General features: G+C 41.2%; 1 protein-coding gene across 1 annotated transcript; it reads left to right on the plus strand.

Annotated features, from left to right (window-relative positions):
• Positions 1-13,792: 13,792 nt before the first annotated feature.
• LOC127425825 (keratin, type I cytoskeletal 50 kDa-like) lies at positions 13,793-17,009 on the plus strand. The gene is made up of 7 exons (XM_051672109.1): positions 13,793-14,331; positions 14,679-14,761; positions 14,840-14,996; positions 15,257-15,418; positions 16,220-16,345; positions 16,440-16,660; positions 16,818-17,009. Exons 1-7 carry the CDS (start codon positions 13,852-13,854, stop codon positions 16,915-16,917), a joined length of 1,329 nt encoding a protein of 442 aa, XP_051528069.1. The 5' UTR covers positions 13,793-13,851; the 3' UTR covers positions 16,918-17,009.
• The last annotated feature ends 10,193 nt before the right edge of the window (positions 17,010-27,202 follow it).

Genomic DNA, 27,202 nt, shown 5'->3' on the forward strand with positions numbered 1-27,202 from the left:
TGGTAAAACAAATCAGAGGCCCTGGCTGGCTCTCAAACGTTACATGTAACACGTAACTGCATCCACCAGTGAAATTAACAAAATCGTACAACTTACTGGTGCAAAGAAATATGTTTCTTTTTGCCTTTGAACACAAAAGGAGATTTAGACAGAATGTGAGCCTCAGACACCATTTACTTTCATTCTATGGAAGAAAATGATGCGATGAAAGTGAACAGTGACTAAGACTAACATTCTGCCTTACATCTCCTTTTGTGTTCCATGGAAGAATGAAAGTCGTATGAGGTTTTAAAAAAGGGAGTGAGTAAATGATAACAGAATCTTCATTTTTGGGTTAATAATCCCTTTAACAGTAAATAAATAAATAAATAAATAAATAAAAAATGAATTCGAATTTTTGTTTTATGGAAAGCAATATCAAAGTAATTTATAAATGTAATATAATTGATTGCAATTTATTAAAGCCACAACAAACAAGACAACAATAAACAGTCCAAAATACATAGTTTACCTTTTCTGAGACATGCAATTATGCTATTTGATATTTTTGCCTTTTATTGCTACTACACATGCAAAGGAAGATAAGTGCTATATTGTTGTCAGTGTCATGCACAGATACTGGGCAGGTTGGTTGCAGGTTAAAAAGCTAGAGCTGGTGTTGAAATAATAAACTTTAGACAATATGACTGAATATGTGGTCTTCGTGTAGAGCAGGACTGTCTGGTCTGATGACTGTATGACTAATTTTCATGTCAGTTTGTGTAAAGAATCTTTACAACCTGCCTGAATTAATGTATAACTTTATAAGCCCAAAAGAATATGACACCCTAGAAAAGACAGAAACTGAATGTAACCTCCTGTTTCTTTCATTCTGTTTCCTTAACTGAGCCATCCATTAAAATCTGTGTCTCTTATTATTTAAGTACAGTCAAAGGAAAGCATTAAAAAATGACAAAGAGATTCTTGGAAAATATTCTAACTTGCATTTACATAGATGGGAAATCAAGATAATCCAACAGCACTCAATCAAGGTTTTGAGGCTACTCAGTGTTGAGGAGTTCTTGTTACTGATCCTTTATGTTGGTAATAATTCATGTCTTTATAAACATTTTTGTGTTTCTCAGAAAGTAAGTCTTGGGCATGTTTGTACCATTGACCATGTTTATTTGATTATATAACTAGGGTGTGGACAGATAGTCAAAGCCCCCCTTTTTTATTTCACTGAATTTCTGGTTCAAAAAGAATAAACATAGTCTTGAGGTTTATTTTTGAAAAGGACTCTGTAATTAATCTTAAATTACTTGATTAACATAATTCATTTAAAGTGAATATTTAAAGCCCTTGGCTAAATTACACAGTGTGAGCATCAGATGGCGTCACTGGAGCGTTGATTAATGAGTCATCAGTGAAAACTAGTTTGGTCAAGCTCATTCAAGCTCTCATACATAGTAAGAGGTAACAGGCAGACACACCCATGAAATACTATGCACAATAAATGCATCTGTTCTCAAAATAATCATAATAATCTATACCGGTATGGCATTTTCTCATAGTCTTAAAAGATTGTTCAGTTCAGAATGCCCATTAATGAAATCGAGCAGTTTGGCTCATGTTATTAATTATTTATTGTGTAGGTCACAGAAAAATAACAGTTTATTTTCCCCTAGCAGGATTGGGAACCATTCTAACATGTTTTATATATATATATATATATATATATAAGAGTGCGGCCCTGGAGGGTACAGGGATCCAGACTGCGGCCCCTGACCTTTCCGAAGTTGAGTAGCCCTGCTCTAAATGCAACTTAATTTTTGCTCTAAATTTACATTTGTACTCCACTAACAGTTAGGTTTAGGGTTGGGGTTTGGTTTAGGGGATAGAATTCATAAAATAAGCATTCCTGTTGACTTAAATCATTTACACCTAAAAATACAATTTGCTTTTGACACCACTCTGTCCACATTTCACCTGGAAACTGGGGAATAGCTTGGAAAATATTGGATTGAAGACCCAAATGGTGCTTGAATCCTGATGATTTTAATTTTTAAAGAAGTGCTAGAGTGTTATTAAAATCAAGATGGCTGAACAAATGTTGAACAAAAACAAAGATTTTTAGAAGAATATTTCAGCTCTGTAGGTCCTCACAATGCAAGTGAATAGTTACCAACATTTTGAAGCTCCAAAAGCATATAAAGGCAACATAAAAGTCAAAACAGATCAACATTTAAGTCCTTTTACCTATCAGTCTCTACTTTAACTTCCACATTCTTCTTCTTTTGTTTTGGTGATTCGCATTCTTTGTGGACATCACCACGTATTGGGCAGGGAGAAGAATTTATAGTAAAAAAGGACATAAATATTGATCTCTTTCTCACCCACACCTATGGCATCACTTCTGAACATATGGATATAACCACTGGAGTCTTTTGGTTTACTTTTATGCTGCCTTTGTATGCTTTTGGAGCTTCAAATTTTGGTACCCATTCACTTGCATTGTATGGATCTACAGAGCTGAATTATTCTTCTAAAAATCTTCGTTTGTGTTCAGCAGAAGAAAGAAAGTCATACACATCTGTGATGGCATAAGGTTGAGTAAGTAATAAATGCTGAAAATTTCCACACAAATCAAATTAATTTGTCTAACCTATAATTTATTGCATATGCCATGACCGTCACTTATTCTGTCTTTTGTGAGTAAGTGAGTGAATTGTGCATGATGTACCCAATAAATCTGGTATTGTTGAGAGACATAACATTCTTGATTGTCATTAATAATATAGATGCCTAAGGTAATTATACTCAATGTATAATGTATCAAAATAATTATATATAAATGTGCATGTATTTGAGTTTGATTTTGCAATCAGGGCATGCTTATATGAGTTTGTAAAAACATTTACCATTGCTACAGAGAACAACAGGTATTGGCATGAACTGTTTTTGTGAGAACAAAACAGGAAGCCTGAGTCATGAAGTATCATGCAGTATCTTGCAGGCAGTTTCAGGTGGATATGAGAGACCTCAACAAAAGCCAGGGATATGCCACCCAATACCAAGTTGTCAATCAAACCACAGAACCCTAGATGGGTGTGATTCAATGCACTATGCTTCCTTCAGGGCAAGATGTCATATTTATTACTGCACTCTAAGAAGAATCTGAGTTATAATATGAACTTCTGACACTGTTTAAATGGTATATGTTTTACCAGTTGTTAAAGGAAATGAGTAGTGACAGTTTATAAGACATAGTTCAGACACTACCTTTGGGTATCCCCTTTCTAACTTAGGTATAATGCTAAATACAGGGTTATTTAAACCTCAGGGTGGAGGCTAGGTATAGAATTATGTGCAGGTACTTTAAAGGGTGGAATATGTTGAATAACAAGACCACAACACTGAAGTTGTTACCTGGAAAGGATGTTCTAGTGATGGCATAATTGACCCAATCAATTGAACAATACAAGGAACACAAACACACACACACACACACACACACACACACACACACACACAAACTTGTTTTTATATCATTGTGGGGACTCTCCATAGACATCCATGCATTTGATAGATTTTATACCAATCTAACGACAATTTCTATCCCCTAACCCTACCCCTAAACCTAACCCTCACGAAACCTTTTCGCATTTTTACATTTTCAAAAAAACATTGTTTAGTATGTTTAATAAGCCATTTCCCTTGTGGGGACCACTGGCTGGGCCCAACAATGCAGGTGATCTCAGGTTTTACTATCCTTGTGAGGACATTTGGGGATGTTTAGCATAAACATGTACACAAACACACACACGCGCGCGCCCGCACACATACACACATGGTTGTAACCTTGCAAATATCAATATTAACCCTGCAACACCACATTTGAACACATTCACAGTTATTCACACATTGTCACAGCCCCGTCGGTCTCCACAACATCTGCCATCATCCGCTCTGTCACCAAAATTCTAATTTCATCATCATTCCATTATCAGTTCCACCTGTGTCCAATATCATCATAAAGGACTCTATATACACTGATGAGCCAAAACATTATGACCACCTGCCTAATATGCTGTTGATCCTCCGCATGCCGCCGAAACAGCGCCCACCCGTCGAAGCATGGACTCTTTAGGACCCTTGAAGGTGTCCTGTGGTATCTGGCACCAAGACATTAGCAGAAGATCCTTCAGGTCCTGCAAGCTGCGAGGTGGAGCAGCCATGGATAAGACTTGTTGATCCAGCACATCCCACAGATTCTCTATTGGATTGAGATCTGGGGAATTTGGAGGCCAGGATAACACCTTGAACTCTTCATCATGTTCCTCAACCATTCCCGAACAATGTGCCTCATTCATGAAACATGAGCAGAACAAATTTTTGTGTAAATAGTTTGTAAAGCCGGTCTGATGTAAATTTTCGGATTCATGAAAGTTTTCGTATTTTCAAAATGTTAGTCGGTGCCAGGCCCGGTTCCAGATCAAAATCATTGAGGATGCTTCTGAAAATAGTGGGGGTGCTCTGTATAAAGTGGAGATGTATTGCAATTACAAATTTTTTAATAGATTAAATTATGTTTAAATGCTGCTAAAACAACATAAAGAAATGTTGTTGTTTTTTATGTACAAAACATTTATTGCTTTGTTTTTGTTTTTTCTTTACATGATCTTTCGATGAAAATGACAGCAAAATGCTGCACCTGCAGATTAGGACATACTGATTTGCAAAATCATACACGTTTATAAGTTTTGATGCAGCATTTGATGTGTTCACAAAATGCAGTGATTTTTGTGTGTTTGCTGGGATTCAAGGAAATCTGCTTGCCAATTTACAGTACTAGTCTTACATATTCAATTGAGCAGGGGTGTGCAGTTATTTTGATACAGGGGCCACATCAGCCATTAAGTAGAACATGGAAGATAGAAGATAAAAAGTTCTGCATAGTTGTATCTTTTAATCCCAGAAGTAGTAGTGCACTCAGTGAATGATGCACAATTTTCTGAAGTGTATTCTGATGGGACCATTCTGCGATTGCTTGAAATTTGCTGCTACTTTTCTATCATGTGTTAGTAAACTGAATAAAGGCTGAATAAAATGATTAATTGTTTATTTTACCATACGTAAATGCAATGGTAATTTAGTTTTCAATTTAACAGTCTACATCAGGAGTCTGGTTTAATACTAAAATAAAATATTTAGAAATTATAGATTCTAAAAGCTTATTTTAATGTTTGCTGCAAAGTGGACAAAGTTGGTTTATTCTCAAAATATTATCAACCCATTTACACACTCATGGGACATGATGTGGGTCTCATCATTGGTTTGTTTGGCATCCCATTCAGCACACAACTGAATAAAACAGGCTGCATGACACTGATAAATGATTACTGCCAGAATAACATTCACATACAGGTGTGAGGGACTTTAGCATTTACAAAAAACTCAAAGAACAAACATTTTCCTCTCTCACTTCGTTTTGCTTGCGTGTCCCCTCCGTGTGCGAATGATGTGAAGATCTATTGGGATTTTACTAAAGCTCATCACTGAAAAGTTTTGCTCGCAGTCTTGATACTAAACAGCACATATAGCCCCATGAATGGACATGGAGTGACTGCATCACACTTTTCTTTGAACATAATATTGCACTATTGAGCACTACATTTTTTTTTTTTTTCGAAGAGGAGAAAGTGTGCACTCTCATGCATGGTTGCCAGATTGCATAAATTAAATATGACATAAGGGGAATTTTTTCAATTTGTGCAAGTATGCATCTCTGATTGGGGTGTTGCATCTATTGTCTGGCAACCCTGAGCATATTAAAAGCTTGTGGATGTGCGATAGGTCCCAAAGCCAGATAAATGAAAGATCTAATAAAAAACGTTCATGAAAAAAAAAAAAAAAAATCGACCTGCGGGCAGTAGTTTTCCCTGGTCTGCAACTGAGGGTGCTCTAAGATTTGTTTGAGGGTGCTTAGCACCCCCGCAGAACCAGGCCTGGTCAGTACGAACAAAATTTACACATGCTCCCGACCATGTGTTAATCATGCGTAAGGCCAGATATACACTGTGCGAGTTCTGACACTCGGAAGGTCGTGAGCCCCTGCACACGTCGAGTCAGTTTATCTGGAAATCGTACAGGTGCAATTGTACATGACATGACTTTACATGTAACATGTAGGTGCTGGACAGAATGACCCAGGAGCAGAGGTAACAGTTCCAAAAATATTTATTAATAAAGTCAGTAATGCACCACCGCGCAGAGTGGAGAGTAGTGTGTTCGTCAGTGGTGTGTGTGTGTTGTGGAAATCAGGAGGAGTCTGGCAGAATCCTCTGCAGAAGCTTGGTGATGAGAGAGATGTCCAACGGACAATGCGAGCAACAGCAGAAGTGTAGATCCCCAGCACGCGGGCATAGAGCAGAATTCCTTTGTGGATTTCCAGGCTGAACTCAGCGAAGACTGGAAGGCAAACCACAACACGAACAACGTGGTCAAACCAACAGAGTGACAAGACAGGACCAGCTAGACAAGGAGAGCGAGGTTAGAAGTCAATTTAGCATAATAATCTGGCAAAGAAACAGAGAAACATGAGGGCATATGTAGGGGGTGCAATCTGGCTGGAACAGGTGTTGCTCGACAAGCAATCAGTGGCATGATTGGGGCCACCCTGAGAACAATGAACGTTCCCATGGAAATGCCAATCATGCCAGTTGAGCGTGCTTGAGAAACAGGAGGGAGAGAAAATGACAAGTGTACAGGTGTTGAACAGGTGTTGCTCGACAAGCAATCAGTGGCATGATTGGCGCCACCCTGAGAACAATGAAAGTTCCCATGGAAACGGCAATCATGCCAGTTGAGCGTGCCTGTGAAACACGAGGGAGAGAAAATGACAACACAAACAAAAAAAAACCTGCAGGCTTACCAGAAACGTGACCAGGCCTGGTTGGTACGAACAAAATTTACACCTGCTCCCGACCATGTGTAAATCATGCGTAAGGCCAGAACCGTAAACCAACTATTTAAATACTTTCAACCTAGAAGTCCTTGGGTTCACCAGACTTGCGCTTGGGAATCACATTGTGTGTATACAAATTAAAACTATGTAGGGATGCTATATCCCCCTAAATATCGCCCTAGAACTGAAACTAATGTATGACAAATAAAAATAGACCATGACAGAAATGTTAAAACTCTGTCCGTCAGAGTGATAAAGATTGTTTTCTAGTGCAACCCGTATGCCAAATGATTTGTTTGAAGAGCAGAGAACAGCATGGCATTTCTGTTGGATTATTCCCAGTGATTTGGTCGTGAATAATATGGGAAAACACAATTTTAACACGACAATTTTCTCCAAATGTGTAAAAGCTTCATGAACACTCAGTTTTCATTGATCGTGTGATTTACCTTCTCCTGATTGGTCAACTTCAGGTATATCGCCAAATCGCCTCGTTCAACCGCACACACCTCACAAATTCAAGCCGACAGCACCCACATTGTTTTTAGACAGTTTTAAAAATTATCGGGAGGTCGTGAGCTGCTCATATGCCGCTCGGCTCCACTCGTAATTCCGTTCACACAATGTGAGCCCCAACCACATGAGCACCAAGATAAACTAAAAAAAAAAATCAGGGAGCTCGCATGACAGTCGAAAATCGCACCATGTACACCTGTCTTAAGACATCCGAACTGTTGTGTTCTTTCAGACAAACTGCCATGACTACATTTTGATTGAAGTATAATTAAAGAAGTAATGAAAAATAAATTAAATGAGTGGAACCTTAAAAAATAACAAATAATAAAAGGAAAAAAAAAAGTTTTATTTAGAAACATTTCTTTGGCATTTATTTTTTCAAAATAGCCTATAGTTTTTTCCCAACTCTGCTTATTTCCAGCAGAAGTTCTTGACGGACATTCTTGGTTTGTGTTTGATTTTCTCCAAAAAAAATAAAAAAATAAAATTAAAATGTAAAAAAAGAAATGCCCTCTAATGTAGCTGGACATTTTTTTATTATTATTATTTAATATAATCTCTGTTATTTAGATTTCATAATTTAGTACAAGCATTGGTAAGTGGTGTTCAGTTGATGTATGGTCAGTGGTAAAACCATAAATGAACACATCGCGGGCAGGTGCATAAACAATACAACAGGAAAAAAAAAAAAAGAAAAAGCCCTCACACTGTCGTATAGCTTTTAAATCATCTCCGGTTACTCTTGAAACCTCGGTTCCCTGAGATGAAGGGAACGAGACATTGCTGAACGCTTTGGGGAATTCCTTTTCCACTACCTAGTTGAAGCCTTTGTATCATAACGGCAATCTTATGATTTGCAATGATGTTTGAGCCCCGCCCATTTAGGCACACATTTACCCTATATAAGCGGGCGCTCACACACCATTTCTTCAGAATTTACTGACTGAGGAAAAGATCGCATCACTCGTACCTCGAAACTCTGAAGTAGTAGTGCGGCCAAGTTTACAATGTCTTGTTCCCTTCATCTCAGGGAAAAAGATAAACACAGATAAACAGATAAAAGATGTAAAAGACCAAATGGCATGACGGCATATACTGCCACCATAAAACAGTTTTTCGCAGTTTGAACTGAGACAGACACTGGTGAATGGTCTGGAAGCGCACACTCTTGAGGTGCGCACGCATGCTCATGGAATCAAGTCGAACCCCCAGAAAGAAGGTTTGTTGGCTGGGGGAAAGTTTGCTTTTCGCCCAGTTGACATTAATACCCAGGCTGTTCAAATTGTGAAGTATAATGTCCCTATGCTCACATAGCAGAGCCTCTGATCGAGCCATTAATAGCCAATTGTAGAGGTAATTTAGAATGCTCATGCCGTTCATCTTCAAAGGGGTGTGTGCCGCATTGACACATTTCGTGAATGTGTGCTGTGCCAGATACAATCCGAAGGGAAGGACTTATAATTGATATGTCATCCCTTCGAATGTTAATCTCAAGAACAGCCTGTGGCACGGTATAATTCGGATATGAAAGTACGCATCCTTTTGATCTATTGACGCTAACCAGTCCCGTGGGCGGATGTGCGATAAGATCTGTTTCTGAGTTAACATTTTAAATGGGCCAGCGCACAATTCAGTTGGCTCAGATCTAGGTTCGGCCGAAGCCTGCCGTAATTTTTCGGAAAGAAAGTGTAGCAGCTGTAAAACCTTTTGCGGCCGTGGCAGCTCGGAACAAACTCTATCGCATCTTTTGCGAGGAGATTGTGAATTTCTGCACGAACCGTCGAGGACAAAATGCTGTTTAATCGAGACCGTTTGCATATGAATTGGATCGAATACCCATGTTTAATCACTTTTAGCACCCAATCTGACATGCCCGTGAGCGCCCGACACGCGTTCACATAACGGGATAGTGGCCACTTTATATTTGACACTAATTGTGACAGCGCACTGCTCACCATTGGGAAGCGGTTGTGCACAGTGTCTGAAATGGGGAAGCAAGGCAAATTCTCAAGAATGGCCTGAGCCAAAGTTAATAAGTACACTAAGGTATGGTTTATGAGCGTGCAAATATAAGAGAGAGAATTGTTTGTATGTGATCATTATGAACAGAACTCAATTCAAATGTCACAGGTGCAGATAGGCCAGAGGCCACCATCTTTCTGCGTTTTGATGAAAAAATAATGGCTATGATATTCTCACTGTGCATGGTACGGGGAACAACCCCATTGCCTCTCTCACAAGGAGATTGACTACCTCAGATCACAGAATGGGCATGTCCTGCACTTTAACATGGAGTATAGAACGCTGATGAAGCGAGGTGGCCATGTCGCAAACCGGAATGTATAACCGCACACTACCATCTTTTGTTTTCGGTAACACATGACCGCGTAATGCGCGGATGGGCACCGAGTTTCGCACGTGAAAGAAGCCACTGACATCAGTGAATTCCATTGCCATGAAGGAGTGTACCTGGACTGCAATGATGTTTAGGTTGGTGCCACGTGTGAAATTGACGTCCACATGAATGGACGGACCCAGGGCTTCCCAGCAGAACATTGCCCAGAGCATCACACTCACTCCACCGGCTTGTCATCTTCCCATAATGCATCCTGATGCCACTACTTCCCCAGGTAAATGGCGCACACGTACATGGCCGTCCACGTGATTTAAAAAAAAACAGGACTTATCGTACCAGGCGACCTTCTTCCACTGCTCCATATCCAGTTTCGACGCCCGCGTGCCCATTGTAGGCGCTTTCGACAGTGGACAGGGGTCATCATGGGAACACTGACCGGTCTGCGGCTACGCAGCCCTATACGCAGCAGGGTGCAATGCACTGTGTGTTGTGACACATTCCTCCTGTAACCGTCATTAAAAGTTTCTGTGGTTTGTGCCACAGTAGACCTTCTGTCGGTTCGGATAGCCTTTGTTGCCCTCGCGCATCGATGAGCCTTGGGTGCCCAACACCCTGTGGCCGGTTTGTGGTTTGTCCCTCTTCGGCACACTGTCAGAAAGTACTCCCCACTGCTGGCCGGGAGCACCTCACAAGCCTTGCCATTTCAGAGATGCTCTGGCCCAGTCATCTGGCCATAACAATTTGTCGCTCAGGTCTTTACTCCTGACCATTTCTCCTGCATTCAACACGTTGACTATGATAACTAATTGTTTGCTTACCATCTAATCTACTCAGACCTTGACATGTGGCCTTGTTTGGAGATGATCAACGTTATTCGCTTCACCTGTGAGTGGTCATAATGTTTTTGCTCATTGTGTATACTCTCCTATGGTTCAGACTCATTGTCTAGTCTCCTCTCTATGTACTCAGACTGTGCTGCTCTTCCCATCAGAGCTTGTTATTAGCATTGTCTCAGTGTGTAGTGTTATATTTCATGCATTTGAAGTTATCTTACCTGTTGTGCTCCTTTGAACTTCATTAAAGGTCGTTGCAGTTGGGTTACTGATATTTGGCATCTCCATCCCTGACACACATAATTTGTAATTGTTTGTCATTAAATGTTTCATTTTAATGATTAAAAAAGACATTCTGCATTTTCTCAGAAAATGCATAACATTTTAGAAATCTATATTCACAGTGAAAGCATAATATTTTATTTAAGCAAATTAAAACATAGTTTTAAACCTATTCAAATGTAATGGTGATGAATAGGTCAGCAAATGGACTATTATTCAGATGAAAAACTAATTCTGCACTAAAAAAAACAGAGAAAAAGTTTTATTTATTAAAGTCTGTGTTTTGGATGAGTCCCAATATCTTCATTGTCTTACTCTTATCCTACAAAACAACATTGTAGTATATCATTAAGGTTTGTGACTATAAAAGAGTCTTAACAAGCATCTTTCCTTAATTCCGATTTTAAAACATGATATAAATTTTATGTTGACTCACACTATAAAGTATTATTCTACGTTAGATAGTTAACCATAGCATTAAAATAGAACTATTTACCTGACTTTGTTGGATGCTGTTATACATTCACTGAGCACTTTATTAGGAACACTTGTACACCTACTTATTCATGCGATTATCTAATCAGCCAGTTGTGTGGCATCTGTGCAATGCATAAAATCATGTAAATACGGGTCAGGACCTTCACTTAATGTTCACACCATTCATCAGCATGGGGAATAATGTGATCTCAGTGATTTTGACCGTGTCATGATTGTTGGTGCCAGAAGGGCTGGTTTAAGTATTTCTGAACTGCTGATCTTCTGGGATTTTCATGCACAAGAGTCTCTAGAGTTTACTTAGAATGGTGCCAAAAACAAAAAACATCCAGTGAGCAGCAGTTCTGTGGACGGAAATGTCTTGTTGATGAGAGAGGTCAACAGAGAATGGCCAGACTTGTTCGAGCTGACAGAAAGGCTACGGTAACTCAGACAACATCTCTGTACAATTGTAGCGCGCAGAATAGCATCTCAGAATGCACAACACATTGAATCTTGAGGCAGATGGGCTACAACAGCAAAAGACCACGTTGGCACTTTATTAGGACCATAGTGTTCCTATAATAAAGTACTCAGTGAGTGTATAGTGTGCCGATTTATTACTGTGCCACACCCAGTTAGAAGAAACACAGCTTCTCTGACTTCTGTAACACATTTAGTAAGGAGCAGAAGTACCTAGAAGAGCCCTGTTATAAAGACAGGGAATTAATGACTTAGAAAGAAGAAAAGAAGACAATTGATTGAATTTTCCAAGAATGCTATAGCTTTCCATATAGTAAAAAAAGAAAATTGTTTTAAGTAAATATGCCAGGCACTGATTTTGACCAAAGCCATGCACAAAAATAAATAGTAAATCCCTATAGTGAAAGTAAAAGCTTGACAAAAATTAAAGTCATTAATAGAGTAATTAGTATGTAAATTGCTACATGCAGTTTCTATTTAAACATATCCCACCTAATTTCTTTGTATCAGCAAGGTAGCTGGTAGCACAGAAATACAGAAGATCAGAGGTATTTCTAAAGAGCTATTGAAAAATCAAATAAAAATATCTAGTTCGAAAAGAGTTGGTCTTAATCTCAATGCATATTAACACTCATCCTCATATCTTTTAAGAAGATGCTAGTGATCTTCCCTTTTAGGGAAGACATTCTTCATATTATGATTGAAAATTAAGCAGGTAAGAGCTTGTTTATAGAATCATGGGTTAGCTTAATCTTGTCATTCAATATCTCAGGAGATTCACTTGAGTAACATGCCTAAGCATGGCCGCAGGCAAATTCACTCCATAAATCTTAATAAGTCATTTTATATTTACTCTGGATGCACATTCAGTTATGTGTGCATGTGCACCATTGCATTCATTCAATTGTGTAATAACAACTATGCTCAGGCACAATGTAACCTTTGTGTAAATATGTCAAAACTTTACTGTTTAAGAAAGCACCAAGCTATTACTGATGCACATCATTTCCATGCAACAACCTTTGAAACTACAAAGGTTTCTCAAAGAAGCTTCGATTGCTGTTGTAGAGTGGAATCGACTGCATTACATGGTCATGCTTTCCAGGCAAAGCTTGAAGAATGATTTAAGAAAAAAGTACAGCATATTGAAGCGGTGTTTCTGAGTCATAGCTGAAGCTCTTAGAAAAGGATGTTATGCAACACAAGCAGCAGTACCATGCTAGTAGCTCTCCAGATGGTGCAGTTGGAAAGTTCACTTTGGAAAATGTTTCTCTCTTTTACTTGCTGTTTTTTTTTTTTTTTGGCTATGTTTGAAAGACAAAGGGAGGTCTGTTTTGGGAAAGTTGGCAGCACTCCATGTGCAAAAGAGCATTTTAGTGTGAGGTTTTAGTTTGCTGTTTATAAGTGTTGATCACATCCAGCTCTCTGTTGTCTTGGAAACACTGCTGGCAGACACAGGACATCCTGTCAACGTAGATGTTATAAAGCCCAAAACACAAACTTTATGGCAGCAACATGGAATACTACACAGCAAGAGAAGAATGCATGTGCCAACAAAGGTGTGTATCCTGACATGTAAAAAAATAATAATCAAATGATCCCATGAAAATGTGTCAGAATACGTTCACACTTTGAGATAAGATGGTTTACACCTTTTTCTGTTGCTCGTCTTTTGCACATATCCCTATGCTATGGGCAACATCTCCTCACTCTGAGAGCTTATTTCAACTATGCATGTAATTTCACCTGCCAGATCCCCTGCCTCCAGGCATGTTTTGGGCGGAGAGTGAGGTTTTGAGTTCATAATCTCCCCTTACCCCTACCCCCATATCTACCTCCACCCACCCTCCCTCCCTTTACTTCACCACGGCAACATATAAAAATCAATCGTCCTCATCTGTGCTCCACATTCTCATTCCTACAAGCCAAAAGACTCTCTCCTCGCTATCTCCACCCCAGCAATGAGCAGCCGTAGTTTTGTGTTTTCAGGGGGCTCCATGAGTGGACGATCCCTACGGGGATCCTCTCTAGGAAGCAGTTTAATGAGTGGTGGTGGTGGCAGCGTGTATGGGGGTGCAGGGGGGTCTGGGGTCCGTATCTCAACTGTATCACGTTCCTTTGCAGCCGGTGGTGGTGGCGGTGGTGGAGCAGGCTATGCTTTTGGTGGAGGCTTTGGTGGGGGCCATGGTGGAGGCTTTGGTGGGGGCCTTGGTGGAGGCTTTGGAGGAGGTGATATGGACCACAATGTGGCAGTCAATGAGAAAGCAACTATGCAGAACCTGAATGACCGTCTGGCATCATACCTGGAGAAGGTGCATTCTCTGGAGAAGGCCAACGCAGACCTTGAGCTGAAGATCAGACAGTTTCTAGAGAACAAAACTTCGCCTGCAGCAAGAGATTACTCTGCTTTCCAGGCCACAATCAGTGACCTGCAAGATAAGGTACTGCTACTCTAAAACTTACTGTTTACATAGCTGCAGAATTATTGTGTGCGTATGGGTGTGGTCATGTCCTCATTGAGGGCATTTCTGAAATGTAGCTGCACATGGTATACATTATTCCCAAAATGTTGCACACACACACACACACACACACACACACACACAAAGTACACAATGTGCACACAAATGTATGGATGGTATGGAATATACCACACTATATTGTTTATATAATGCATATTTTTTTATTGATTTTGTCACATCAACCTTTTTGGCAGCTGATAACTTGTGCTACTAAAATTGTGTGAAGCATCTTTTTATGTGAGGCATCTCTTGTCTCAATCTGACAGATACAAAATGCCACCTGTGTGAATGGAGGAATCTATCTGGGCATTGACAATGCAAAATTGGCAGCTGATGACTTCAAAACCAAGTATGTTCAAACATATGGAAACCTATGAAGTGCCCTGTAAATGTACAAAGCAAGAATGGTCTGTTTTTATTCATGCAGGTATGAGAACGAGTTGACCATGCGTCAGTCTGTTGAAGCAGATATTGCTGGACTGAAGAGACTCCTAGATGAGCTGACATTGGCAAGATCAGACCTGGAGATGCAGATAGAGGGCTTAAAAGAGGAACTCATCTTCCTCAAGAAGAACCATGAGGAGGTAAGCATTACATTTTTGAACTTGTCCAAATCAATCACGAGAGTTAATTGCTGCTTCATTGTTAACAGAATAACAAGCATAATATCTTTTGATCTTGCAAATACAGACCTCTAACCGTGCCAGGTTCATAGACATGTTCTATGAGATGAATCAACTGAAAAGCACTGTAAATTTCAGCAAATGGCCTCAGGGGCCTTTTTTTAATTTTTTTGTGGTTCAAGTCTGGTGGAGATTTTCTAGATTGTTCTTATCTCGTTAAGGATTTGGCAGCCATGCGCAGTCAGATGACTGGTTCAGTGAACGTGGAGGTGGACGCAGCTCCTCAGGTGGATCTGAACCATGTAATGGCTGAGATTCGCGAGCAGTATGAGTCTGTTGCCGCCAAAAACCAACGTGACCTAGAGGCCTGGTTCCAAACCAAGGTAGCACAGAGCAAAGAAATTTTCTCTATTTCTCCTCTACCTTTATTTGTAATTGGTGCAATTGTGGTTCATTTGATTCTGTCATTGTTCCATGATGGCAGCTGTGAGGGAGAAATTCTTTATTGATTATGGTTCTGATTACATTGCATTTATGATATAAATGTTTAGATGTTAAGTTGAATATTAGTCCCTTAAATATTCAAAGTTAAAGTGAAATTTAATAGTAGAGTTAAAAATGATGTTTATGGTTCTACTGATGTGTGTGTGTAGGCCATGAGAAGAGAACTCAGAGAGCTATCTCTGAGGCGCCAAGTGTCTAAACATAGCATAAGGGCTTGTGGTACATTCACACACATGATCAGAATCATAAGGTTCAATATGCCCTGTTTCCATCCTAGGCATGTTGTTTGTTTAAAGAATTGTTACCAATCAGAGTTAATCAGGATTGGACTGGGACAAAAAATCAGCCTTGGAACTATTCAGCCTAACCAGCATTGTCATCATATTCACCAATTCACCAAAAAATGTTGGTTAACCAGCATGGTCTTTCTGGTGAAGCTGTTTGAACAAAAATACCTTGCTGGTTAAGCTAGTTGAGAAGCCTGGTGGGGATACATGAGCATGCCATGCAGGGGACGAGCATCCACAACATAATATAATACACGCTGATGACCAGCAATTGTGGGCTTTTCAACAGGAATCTTTCAGCTAAAACTAGAACAATCCATCACTCTGGTGTTAGTTTCTTCAAGCCCATCTTTAGAGCTGCTTGACTAAACTCTAATTGTTCTTTATCTGCAGACAGAGACGCTGAATAAGGAGGTAGCAGCCAGTACAGAGAATCTACAGGTGTCCAAGTCAGAAATCAATGAGCTTAGACGCACTCTTCAGGGCCTGGAGATTGAGTTGCAGTCTGCACTCAGTACAGTAAGTGTGTTATGTGTGAGAAAAGTGAGTTGGCACTAATCTATTTTCAAAATATGTAAATTCAGAACTTTTTCACCTTCTTTGTGTTCTACAGAAAGCGTCTCTAGAGGGAACTATTGCAGACACAGAAGCTCGATATTCCATGCAGCTGGCTAGACTGCAGGCTCAAGTAACCAGTCTGGAGGAGCAGATTGTTAAACTCAGAGCTGACACAGACAGACAGTCTCAGGAGTACAAAATGCTGCTGGACATCAAGACCCGATTGGAGATGGAGATTGCAGAGTACAGGAGACTGCTTGATGGAGGAGCAAGCAGGTAGATTAGAAGTGTTGGAAATAAGAGTGTTTGCAAATCTAAAAACTATAAAATGTATGTTGGAGAATGTTTAGCATTAGGTAAAGGGTAAAACAGGACAGGACAGCCTGTGTTACAGAAACCATGTCCTGATATCTAAATTTTCTCTCTTTGTCAGTATCCCCAGCACCGGTGGTGGCTCTACCAGTGCCGTCGGGGTGAAGACCATTGTGGAAGACATTGTTGATGGCGAAGTGGTTTCATCTACTACAAAATAAATGCCAGTCTCCATCAAATACTGCTCGTCCACACGTCATACCAGCACTGTGATGTGCTTTTATTAAAAATAAAATTGATGATGGCACAGAAACGATGACTCTTGGTTTGTCTCATGTTAAATCTGTTTGCTGTTAGTGTTTAGGTCAATGTGAAAGTATATTTTCTTGATCCATATTTGTTGCTGAAAGTATGGTGATAAAATATTTCAAAGTTGGTTAGGAGAGGTAAAACATTTGCACAGAAAAAAACAAATTCACATTCAAATAACATTCCTATTCGTTTTTGGTTGTAATCTACAAAAAGTCACTGAGAAGAAAACAAATTAACTCAGTTTCTTCATCATCTGTTGAAAGTTGTACTAAAGCAACTCTGAGCTCTTAAACACAAGAGATTTGACTTTGCATGTACATATGGCAAAGCGCTGTGCTTAGAATTAGCGCTCTTAAAATACGGCCCCATGTGACTTCCACAGCTAAAACTTGAGAGTGATGTTTCCATCCAAAATGGTTTCCACGACTGTGATAGTTTTGGTGACAACTTCTAAAAACAGAACGAAACAATGGGTTATTTCCTGATTGCCCATCACTGTGTGAGATTTTAAAGCTGTGAGGTTTTGAATGGACATGGTTTCACTGTGGATTACAGTATTTAGATGAAGAAGCAGTCTTTAGAGTCATGAAAATTGCATTCAAAACCTTAAATCATATTCTTAATGATTAAGAGATTTGTTTTTGTATTAAGCATTAACAAGTGAAAAACAAGTGAAAAAATCTGACAATATACAAAATGAAATACACTTATTCAAGATACATTATCTGAAAACAAGTCTTAATATCTTATGCAGCTTTGCATATCAGGTGAATTTATATGGGTTTATGGATGTTTAGATATTTTTACTGGAAAACAGGACAAAAATAGTCATTAAGAATATGATTTCATACAGTTAAGTATAATAAGGTATATATTTAGCAGGGCATTATATAGCATTATGATGTTGCAGTATGTTATATTCAATATACTGTATTATTTTAAAATTGTGTATAGGAGAAGAGGTCACTTACTGTGGGTCTTACTGTGAAAAGGATCGTTTCAAAAGAGAGAGAGGAAGAGAGAACTTCTGTCAGTAAAGCATTAAATTAATACATTTTATTGCATTAATAGTTTGCATTCCATTCGTTGCAGTCAGTAAATTTTGTTACACCAGAGTCAGCATGTACTAAATTCTGATCCTGGAGTACCGCCATAACTGCACATTTTGGATGTCTCCCTAACTTAACACATCTGACTCAACCTATAAGCTCATTACTGTTGGGTGAAATGTGTGTGCTAAATAAGGGAGACATCTTCCAGCATACCCTCAAGCAATTTCCACTGTAGATGGATAACAGGAGCAGGGCTGACCATAAATACACTCACCGACCACTTTATTAGGTATACCTGTACACCTGATTATCTAATCAGCCAATCGTGTTGCAGCAGTGCAGTGCATGAAATCATTCAGATACGGATCATGACCTTCAGTTAATGTTCACATCAACCATCAGAATGGGGGAAAAATGTGATCAGACGGGCTGGTTTGAGTATTTCTGTAACTCTGATCTCCTGGGATTTTCATGCACAACATTCTCTAGAATTTACTCCGAATGGTGCCAAAAACAAAAAAACATCCAGTAAGCAGAAGTTCTGTGGACAGAAACGCCTTGTTGATGACAGAGGTCAATGGAGAATGACCAGACTGGTTCAAGCTGACAGAAAAGCTATGGTAGGGCTGGGCGATATGGCCAAAAACATTATCACAATATTTTTATTGTTGGACTGTTGTGCATGAAAATCAACAGTATTTGCTGTATATGCATGATTTTATGCATTGCACTGCTGCCACGTGATTGGCTGATTAGATAATCTCATGAATAAGTAGGTGTACAGGTGTACCTAATAAAGTGGTCGGTGAGTGTATATTAGGGCTGAAACGTTATTATACTGGCTGATGCACACTCTGTCATGGGGACGCTCGTCCCTCGAGCACGAGCGCTTAATACAGCTAGATTATAACGTGATGGCTCGTGACTTATTGAATCATAATATATGTGTCACTGTGCATTTCTTATTGTGAAGAAAATGTCCTGGTTACTTGCGTAACCTCCATTCCCTGATGGAGGGAACGAGACGTTGTGTCGATGTAGTGACACTAGGGGTCACTCTTGGGAGCCCGAAACACCTCTGGTCTTTGATAAAAGGCCAATGAAAATTGGTGAGTTACCTTACAGGGAACCGCCACATGCGGAGCACCTACCCCAGAACAGGGCTCTTAGTTAGCATGTGTACTGGGCCGGCAGCGAGTCTCTCCGAAAACTCGACTGCCACAGGGCTCGGAGGAAGTCAACCAGGGAACACAGTTTGTGAACACTACTGGGAATTAATGGCGCACATCTTCAGCTCAGAGGAGGTGAAAGGCGCTATGTGCAAGTGATACACCCGGCCGGCTATCCCAGGCTTATCCGCTTGTATTTCGTGCCACTACCTGGGATAAAACTGGTTCCACCCGGAGGTTGTAGAACCTTGCAAAGGTGTTGGGTGTTGCCCAGCCTGCTGCTCTGCAAATGTCTGTTAGAGAGGCACCCCTGGCCAGGTCCCAGGAGGCCGCTACACCCCTGGTAGAATGGGCTCGTAGCCCTACCGGGGGCGGCACGTCCTGTGCGTTATATGCCATAGCTATGGCGTCAATGAGCCAGTGGGCGATCCTCTGCTTGGAGACAGCGCTTCCTTTCCGCTGTGCACCAAAGCAGACAAAGAGCTGCTCAGAGATCCTAAAGCTCTGTGTGCGATCCAAATAGATGCGTAAAGCGCGCACCAGACTCAGCAATGACAGGGCTGGGTCTGCCTCCTCCTGGGGCAGCGCTCGCAGGTTCACCACCTGGTCCCTAAAAAGGATCGTGGGAACCTTGGGCACATAGCCCGGTCGGGGTCTCAAGATCACGTGAGAGTAGCCCGGACTGAACTCCAGGCATGTTTCGCCGACAGAGAACGCTTGCTGGTCTCCTACCCTCTTGATGGAAGTGAGCGCAGTCAGGAGGGCAGTCTTTAAGCCGGCGGCTGCATGCCCATTGCAAACAGTGCCCCAGCCCATTTTGTAGGCTTCTCTCTTGAACACGACATGCCTGGAGACTTGCTTTAGGGGAACACCTGCCCGTAGAAACGAGAGGTTGGTCCAAGGGCTGAAGAGACAGTGACAGATCGGCGTGATGGCCACGCGATGTGTCCCACAGCGCCATGCCCATCTTGGGACTCGAGTCTGAAGCAAGTGCTGAAGCGGTCTCATATGCATCAACCCGAGCGGGTTGGCCACCGCTGAGGATGCCATATGCCCCAGGAGCCTCTGAAAGAGTTTCAGTGGAACTGCTTTTTTCTGTTTGAACACCTTCAAACTGGCCAGCACTGACTGTGCACGCTCATTCTTGAGGCGCGCTGTCAAAGAGACTGAGTCCAACTCCAAACCAAGAAAAGAGATGCTCTGAACCGGGAGGAGCTTGCTCTTTTCCCAGTTGACCCGAAGCCCTAATCGGCTGAAGTGCGAGAGCACCAAGTCCCTGTGTGCACACAACATGTCCCAAGAGTGAGCTAGGATTAGCCAATCATCGAGATTGAGAATGCGAATGCCCACTTCCCTTAATGGGGCAAGGGCTGCCTCTGCGACCTTCGTGAAGATGTTTTCGTCCTTCACCAAGGTGAAGTGGATAACGCTGAACCTGAGCGGACGCCTGGCAAATTGAATCGCATAGCCGAGTCAGACAGTCCGGACCAGCCATCGTGACGAATTGGAAAGCGCAAGCCACGCATCCAAATTCCGCACAAGGGGGACCAAAGGGACAACGTCGTCGGACGTACTGGCAGGTGGGGCCTCGCGGTGGGGCGGAGCTCGAGGTGCCACACCATGTCGTGGCCGTGCTGAGTCTAGGGACATCGAAGCACTTACCTGGCTCCTTGTGACCATCCCCGGAACAGCCTGGGATGGGGGAGGAAGAGGCCTGTCCTTGCAACCCATGGAGACTGTCACACTGGGGGCGGATGTGTGCCACAGCTGGGTGCGCGGGGCAGGGAGACCACCGCTGGAGCGCCAATCCTGAATGGAAAAACCCATGGAGGGTGGTCGTGATGACAACTGCGCACACTGGGTATGTGACCCAGGTAAGGAGGAAACAGCTCTTTTGCTGAACTGTTGGGTACCGCAGCCACTTGGGCATGTGGCGAAATCAAATAAAAAGGCAACAAAAGATTCTCCACCCAGCCCTCCACCGGGGGATGGAGTGGTCTTACTACCAGCTCCAATGCAGTGGGTTTCGTAGATCCTGGGTCGCCCGTCTAAGGGGCGCTTTGACGACCTTCGTGGGTTCTTAGCGGCCGGCCATGAGATGGGTGGCGTCTACTTCCTGCGGTGGGCTCCACGCCGGGGCCGGGCCGAAGGGGCGGGCTGCAGTGGAGCCAGTGCAGTCACCGCAGGGGGACGAGCAGACGGGGAGCGGGATCTTGAGCCGTGCCGGGGCAGGATATGCCGGATAGCCTCCGTCTGCTGCTTCACCATCAAGAACTGCTGGGCAAAGTCCTCGACAGTGTCGCCGAATAGGCCAGCCAGGGAGATGGGGGCAGCAAGGAACCGTGTCTTGTTGGCCTCACCCATCTCGACCAGGTTGAGCCAAAGGTGGTGCTCCTGGACCACTAATGTGGACATTGTCTGCCCGAGAGATCACGCCGTGACCTTCGTCGCTCAGAGAGCGACGTCGGTCGCCGAGCGCAGTTCCTGCATCAGATCTGGGGTGGAACTACCCTCGTGCAGTTCTTGTAGCGCCTTGGCTTGGTGGACCTTCAGGAGAGCCATGGCGTGCAGGGCAGAGGCGGCTTGTCCAGCAGCGCTGTAGGGACGACGTGAACCTACAGGGCTTGGACGGGAGCTTAGGGCGTCCGCGCCAGGTGGCGGCGCTCTGCGGGCATAGGTGCACCGTGAGCGCCTTATCCACCGGGGGAATCGCTGTATAGCCCCTGGCCGCCCCGCTATCGAGGGTAGTGAGGGCGGGGGAACTGAGAAATCGGGACCGGGCAGTAAAAGGTGCCTCCCACGATTTTGTCAGCTCCTCATGCACTTCCGGGAAGAAAGGCACTGGAGCGGGGCGTGGCTGCTTTGAGCGGCGCCGCGAGCCCTGGAACCAATCATCGAGCCATGAGGGTTCAGGGGAGAGCAGAGGGTTCCACTCTAGCCTGACACGCGCGGCCGTCCGGGAAAGCATGTCCGTCATCTTTGCATCAGCCTGTGACTGGGCAATCGACCCCGAAGGGGGGAGCCCAGATGAGGCTTCTGCGTCCGACTGGACAAGCCCGCTCTCCGATGCTGCACTCGAGAGCTCATCAGCATCGCGGGCTCCGAACAAGAGGTCGAACTCTTCTTACGAAAGCAAGCCGCGACCGCAACGTTGCCATGGTCATGTTCTCACAGTGAGAACATGAACCATCCACGAACGCTGCCTCCATGCGGGTTGCGCCCAGACATGAAAGACAGCGATCGTGACCGTCTGAAGTTGAGAGGTAACGACCGCAACCAGGAATAACACCCAATCGGAAAGGCATCTTTAAAAAGACGCATCTTTAAAAAGATGTTCCGTGTGTGCCGCTCTTTTAGAGAAATATACTCTTTCAGAAAAATATACTCCCTTTTTTCTGCTGAAGTGCCAAGGGGTGTTCTCTGCAGTGCACCAGTGCAGAGGAGAGAGAAGCCACTGAAATGCTCCATCAGATCCAGCAGAGGTGAATGAACTGTAGAAATTCAGCTCAATGAGCATGACCATTCGGCGAAGAGAAAATCTGAATGAGTGGTTGAATACCAGCTCCTTTTATACCCGTATGTCTGGGGGAGTGGCATGCAAATACCACTCGCCAATATTCATTGGCCTTTTATCAAAATCCAGAGGTGTTTCGGGCTCCCAAGAGTGACCCCTAGTGTCACTACATCGACACAACGTCGAGTGAGTGACAGATAGGGAACTGGTAATTCGCAGCTTTATTGATAAGAGAGAGTTTGTTTTTTGTCAGTTAAAGATGGATTGAAGTGAACAGAAAGGTGAGAGAGGTAGTCTTTGCCCTATTATACACTGCAACAAAATACATTTTTGATTTGTTTTTGTTTTTCCTTTAAAACAACATACATTTTCTTTAGCAGCTATACTGCAGAAGAAAAAGTTGTTATCTGAGAATGTTGAATATAATATTAAAAATAAAAATATTTTAAAATATCTAAAAATCCTTTAAAAAAAGATGCATTCACCTGAGAAGCAGCATATAAGATATTTAGACTTGCTTTTAGAGAATAGATCTTGAATACAAGTATATTTTGTCTTTATTGCACTCGCAGAAGTATAACCAAGTGAAAAAATACACTTATATACAAAATACCCTTATATTTAAGATACATTCTCTTAAAGCAAATCTAATATGTTGCTTCTCAAGTAAATTAATCTTGTTTTAAGAATTTCTAGACAATTTTAAATGGAAAACAAGACAAAACACTTGATAACAATAGGATTTTATTTCTTTTTTTGCAGTGAATTTCTTTTCTGAATTAAACTTAATAAAAGTTTTTTTCCCCCCATTTAATTCAGTGAATGTCATTTAAATGTATTATTAAAAGATGATTTTGTCATGCAGTTTTATAAACTAGGTTCGGGAGGAGCAAAATCATTTAATCCGACCAATCACATCACCAGAGTGAGCGTATATAAACAGCCACTTACCTCTACATGGCGTCAAGTCTTCCGGCATCCTTCCACCTCCACTTTCTCCTGCTATCTATTTTCTAATAACTAATCTAAGTCCTGGGGGGTATTTGAGCTCAGGTCAAGCCTCGAGCCCTTTGCCCAGTACAGCAAGCCACACACGTTTACACTATCCTCTAAGCAGGATTACATTAACTTGCGAACTAGTGAACTCTTTGTTAGTAAGCATGTTTAATACAACCTTTTATGTCAGGGCACAAGCTGAATAATCGGTTAAGAGCTAATGATTAATCATTGCAATAATAGCCAAATAGTTGTTCTAATAATCGATAGATAAATCGATTATCAAAATAATTGTTAGTTGCAGCCCTAGTGTATATGCAAGGCAGAAGAAGAACTCACTGACTGTGGACCAGTGTGATCTGAAGAGAAGGTTTTAGAAAAGTTTTAGGATAGTATTTTTACAGTATCTTTGAGATGGATACTCATGTGTATACATTTTCAGTCCTAGTTTGTTGATTGGGATAATAGTGAAAATCATACTTCATGGAAAGTAGTGCGCTACATGGAAAGTCTAAACTTGTGTTTTGCTCTGATGTCACAAGCAGTGATAGTTTAATGTTATTTGGTGCATTAGGCCAGAATAATATGGAAACAGTGCAAATGACACTATCTTCTGTTTAAAAAGTCTATCGTTTTTTCCTCTAAATGTGTAAGCATAGGAAATTACAGCACATTTCCTTGGACTGCTCCAAGTCTTAAAAACTGGCAGAGTGCTGGTTGTTGAACTAAAGGAGGTTAGGCTATGGCACCAACCACTGGAGTTCATTTAGATAGAGTTCAAAAAAACAGCTTGGCATAACATGGATATTATGCTTTCAGTGTTTTCTACATTTTAGCAATACTGCCTTGCAAAGGCAAAAAGCAGTAACAACTGAATTATGACCAAAATCAGATCTATTAGACTATAATCTGTCCTGTGACAGTTTGGCTGAACTACTGTATGTTCAGATTCAGAAAAAAACAACTGCCTATTTTATAATCCACTTTTGGATGAACAATCAAAAAACTTTAAAGCAATTTGTGTTATTGGAGTCAATTCGGCCCTATTTATACCTTGCATTAACATGCGTTTCATATCCGGATAGTATCTGGATATTCTTTAGCTGGATTGCATTTACACCTTGCAGTTATATGCGTTTCCACTGTGATCAGATTGAGATCCTGTCAAAGTTACCTGTGCAAAATGGAAAACACTGTTTGCATATTAAATCAGTGGCTGTGGTAATTGAAAATTCTTCGTCTTTTAGCAAATTTTAAAAACACTGGTGAATAATTCAAATGCTTTCTATCACTTTAACAGTCAGGGTTTTTCCTTCAATTAAAAGTTTTTGGAGGCCAGCAAAGCTACATTTCGGGTCGATGAAGCAAATTTAATTATATTCAGCTTGTGTTCGGTACTTTGTATATTCCCATCTGAAATGCGTGAGTGAAGCCTGGTTTCACGTGAGTGTCAGTTATTAGAAAACAGTAGAGAGATGTGAGCAAGTAGGATCTGAGGAGAGAGAAGAGATATTCCAAGTGTATTCCAGTGGAATAATTCATGGAATATTGTTCATTCTTCGGGTGACAAGACTGAAATACAGCAGTGTCTGTTGTGTTCTTCACATTGCGATGGCAGAATAAACAAAAAAAAAAGCAAGAATACACAACACAGCACTTTAACAACAGATGATTGAAGCGCAACCTCATCACATAATTAATTTACTTACGTAGCTGTATCCAGATAATGAAAACGCATGTTCATTTACACCTCCTTTGAATGTGGTCAGAATCTGTCAGAATCCTATTATTTAATGTGGTCAAATGCAATCCGATAGCGATCCAATCACTGAAAATGCATGTTAATGCGAGGTGTAAATGGGGCCTAAGTTTGGGCTTTGTAGGGCAGTTAAAAGTTAACAGTTTTTCATATAAAAGGTTTTATTATCTTCCCTGAGGTCCAATGATAATGTTATACAATTTTTTTTTGCACCAAACAGTCACAATTTAGTAATATATAATCATTTTCCACCCTGTTTTTGGCCCTCTGACTGAAATGCTTGGTTTTGGCCTAAGCGCCTCCTTAATACTTAAACGTAAACACCCACTGTTATGATTGGCTAACATCATGCCCCTCAAATTCAGCAGACTCAGTCAGAAGAGAATGAACCTAGACATTTTAAAACAAAAATGCAGGGTTTACACATAACACACATCCAACACATTGCATTTTAGTATATTAAACTGTTATATCAAGCACAACTGTTAACACTCAGCACCATAAACTATCAAACAGTCATGACATTTGTAATATTCATGAATGAAACAGTTTACTGAAATTTTAAGTAAACACATCATAGTCCAAAGAATGGTGAAATTACGTACATACATACTGAAGGCGCACTGAAGCACACATCGGTGGAAACACACCGAAACGGTTGAAGACGTCCATCGTCCATCGTCAAAGACGTCCATTGTCAAAGACGTCCTACGTTTATATACACCAACAATTAAAAAATAGCACAGATGGGTGACAAAAAGCGTCCATGATGCGTTTGTGCTCAAATAATCAAGAGGCAGCAGCTGAATGAGAAAATTGCTTCTCCCTTTAAGAGTTGTAACTTGACTCCACGTCTTTTAAAAGTGGCGAGATACATGGCAGCGGTCAAAGAGTCTGTGTAGTTCATGTTTATATACAAAATAATTAAAAACAGTCCAGATGGGTCCCCTTTGGTGTTACACAAGGCCTGCCATCTGGAATAGAACTGCGCGCCAAGGGTGGGATGACACATGTTGTGGGATGTATAAATACAAATGAGCAATGTGTTTTGATGTCATTAACACAAAGATTTCAAAACTAGATGTTTCAGCAGGGTGGCAACTATCAATACTCTTTTTAGACTGGGGAGGAAGTTTTGAGTTCTGAAATTTACAGTATGTTTTTATAGTATAGTTACCTCTTATATGTCTAAATATCAAGGAAAATTTCATTCTCCATTTCATGACCCCTTTAAGGTTTTTGAGGTGATGAGAGGGTTTTTTTTTCAATATCCATATCTTATTTTCTCATTTTGTACCAGTAATATGCATTTGTGTGATTGTAGTGGAGTTGAATGAATGTAAGGGTGTGTTTTGATGCAAACATGTTTACAGTGCTATGAAAAGACTGCAGTTCAATCTGTAATCTTTGGAATTTGCTTGTCAACTCTTTCAGCTCTGCTCTGCTAACCAGAAGTTCTTTATTATGTGTGACCACTTCCTGCGGCACTGTGGTGATCTGCAGTTAACATCAACAAAAACAACAATTACAACATCACATCATATGTACAGAAATTCCATAAATACAACTATTTTACAGATTAGTGACTAAATTAAATTCAATACACAGTCAGAGCCAAATCAGTTATTTTTGAATCTAAAAAAACAGTGGTGTTATGAAACTTATTTAATGTATTTGTTGTTTCTTTTTTTCTTTTTCTTTTTT

The sequence above is a fragment of the Myxocyprinus asiaticus genome, chromosome 35 (genome assembly GCF_019703515.2).
Source record: "Myxocyprinus asiaticus isolate MX2 ecotype Aquarium Trade chromosome 35, UBuf_Myxa_2, whole genome shotgun sequence".
Classification (NCBI taxonomy): Eukaryota; Metazoa; Chordata; class Actinopteri; order Cypriniformes; family Catostomidae; genus Myxocyprinus; species Myxocyprinus asiaticus.

What these genes read in the sequence shown, in the direction of transcription:
- LOC127425825 (XM_051672109.1), top strand. Translation starts at nt 13,852, where the DNA reads ATGAGCAGCCGTAGTTTTGTGTTTTCAGGGGGCTCCATGAGTGGACGA. An exon ending in TCAGTGACCTGCAAGATAAG is followed by an intron (nt 14,332 to 14,678) that starts GTACTGCTACTC and finishes TCAATCTGACAG; the next exon opens with ATACAAAATGCCACCTGTGT. An exon ending in TGCAGTCTGCACTCAGTACA is followed by an intron (nt 16,346 to 16,439) that starts GTAAGTGTGTTA and finishes TGTGTTCTACAG; the next exon opens with AAAGCGTCTCTAGAGGGAAC.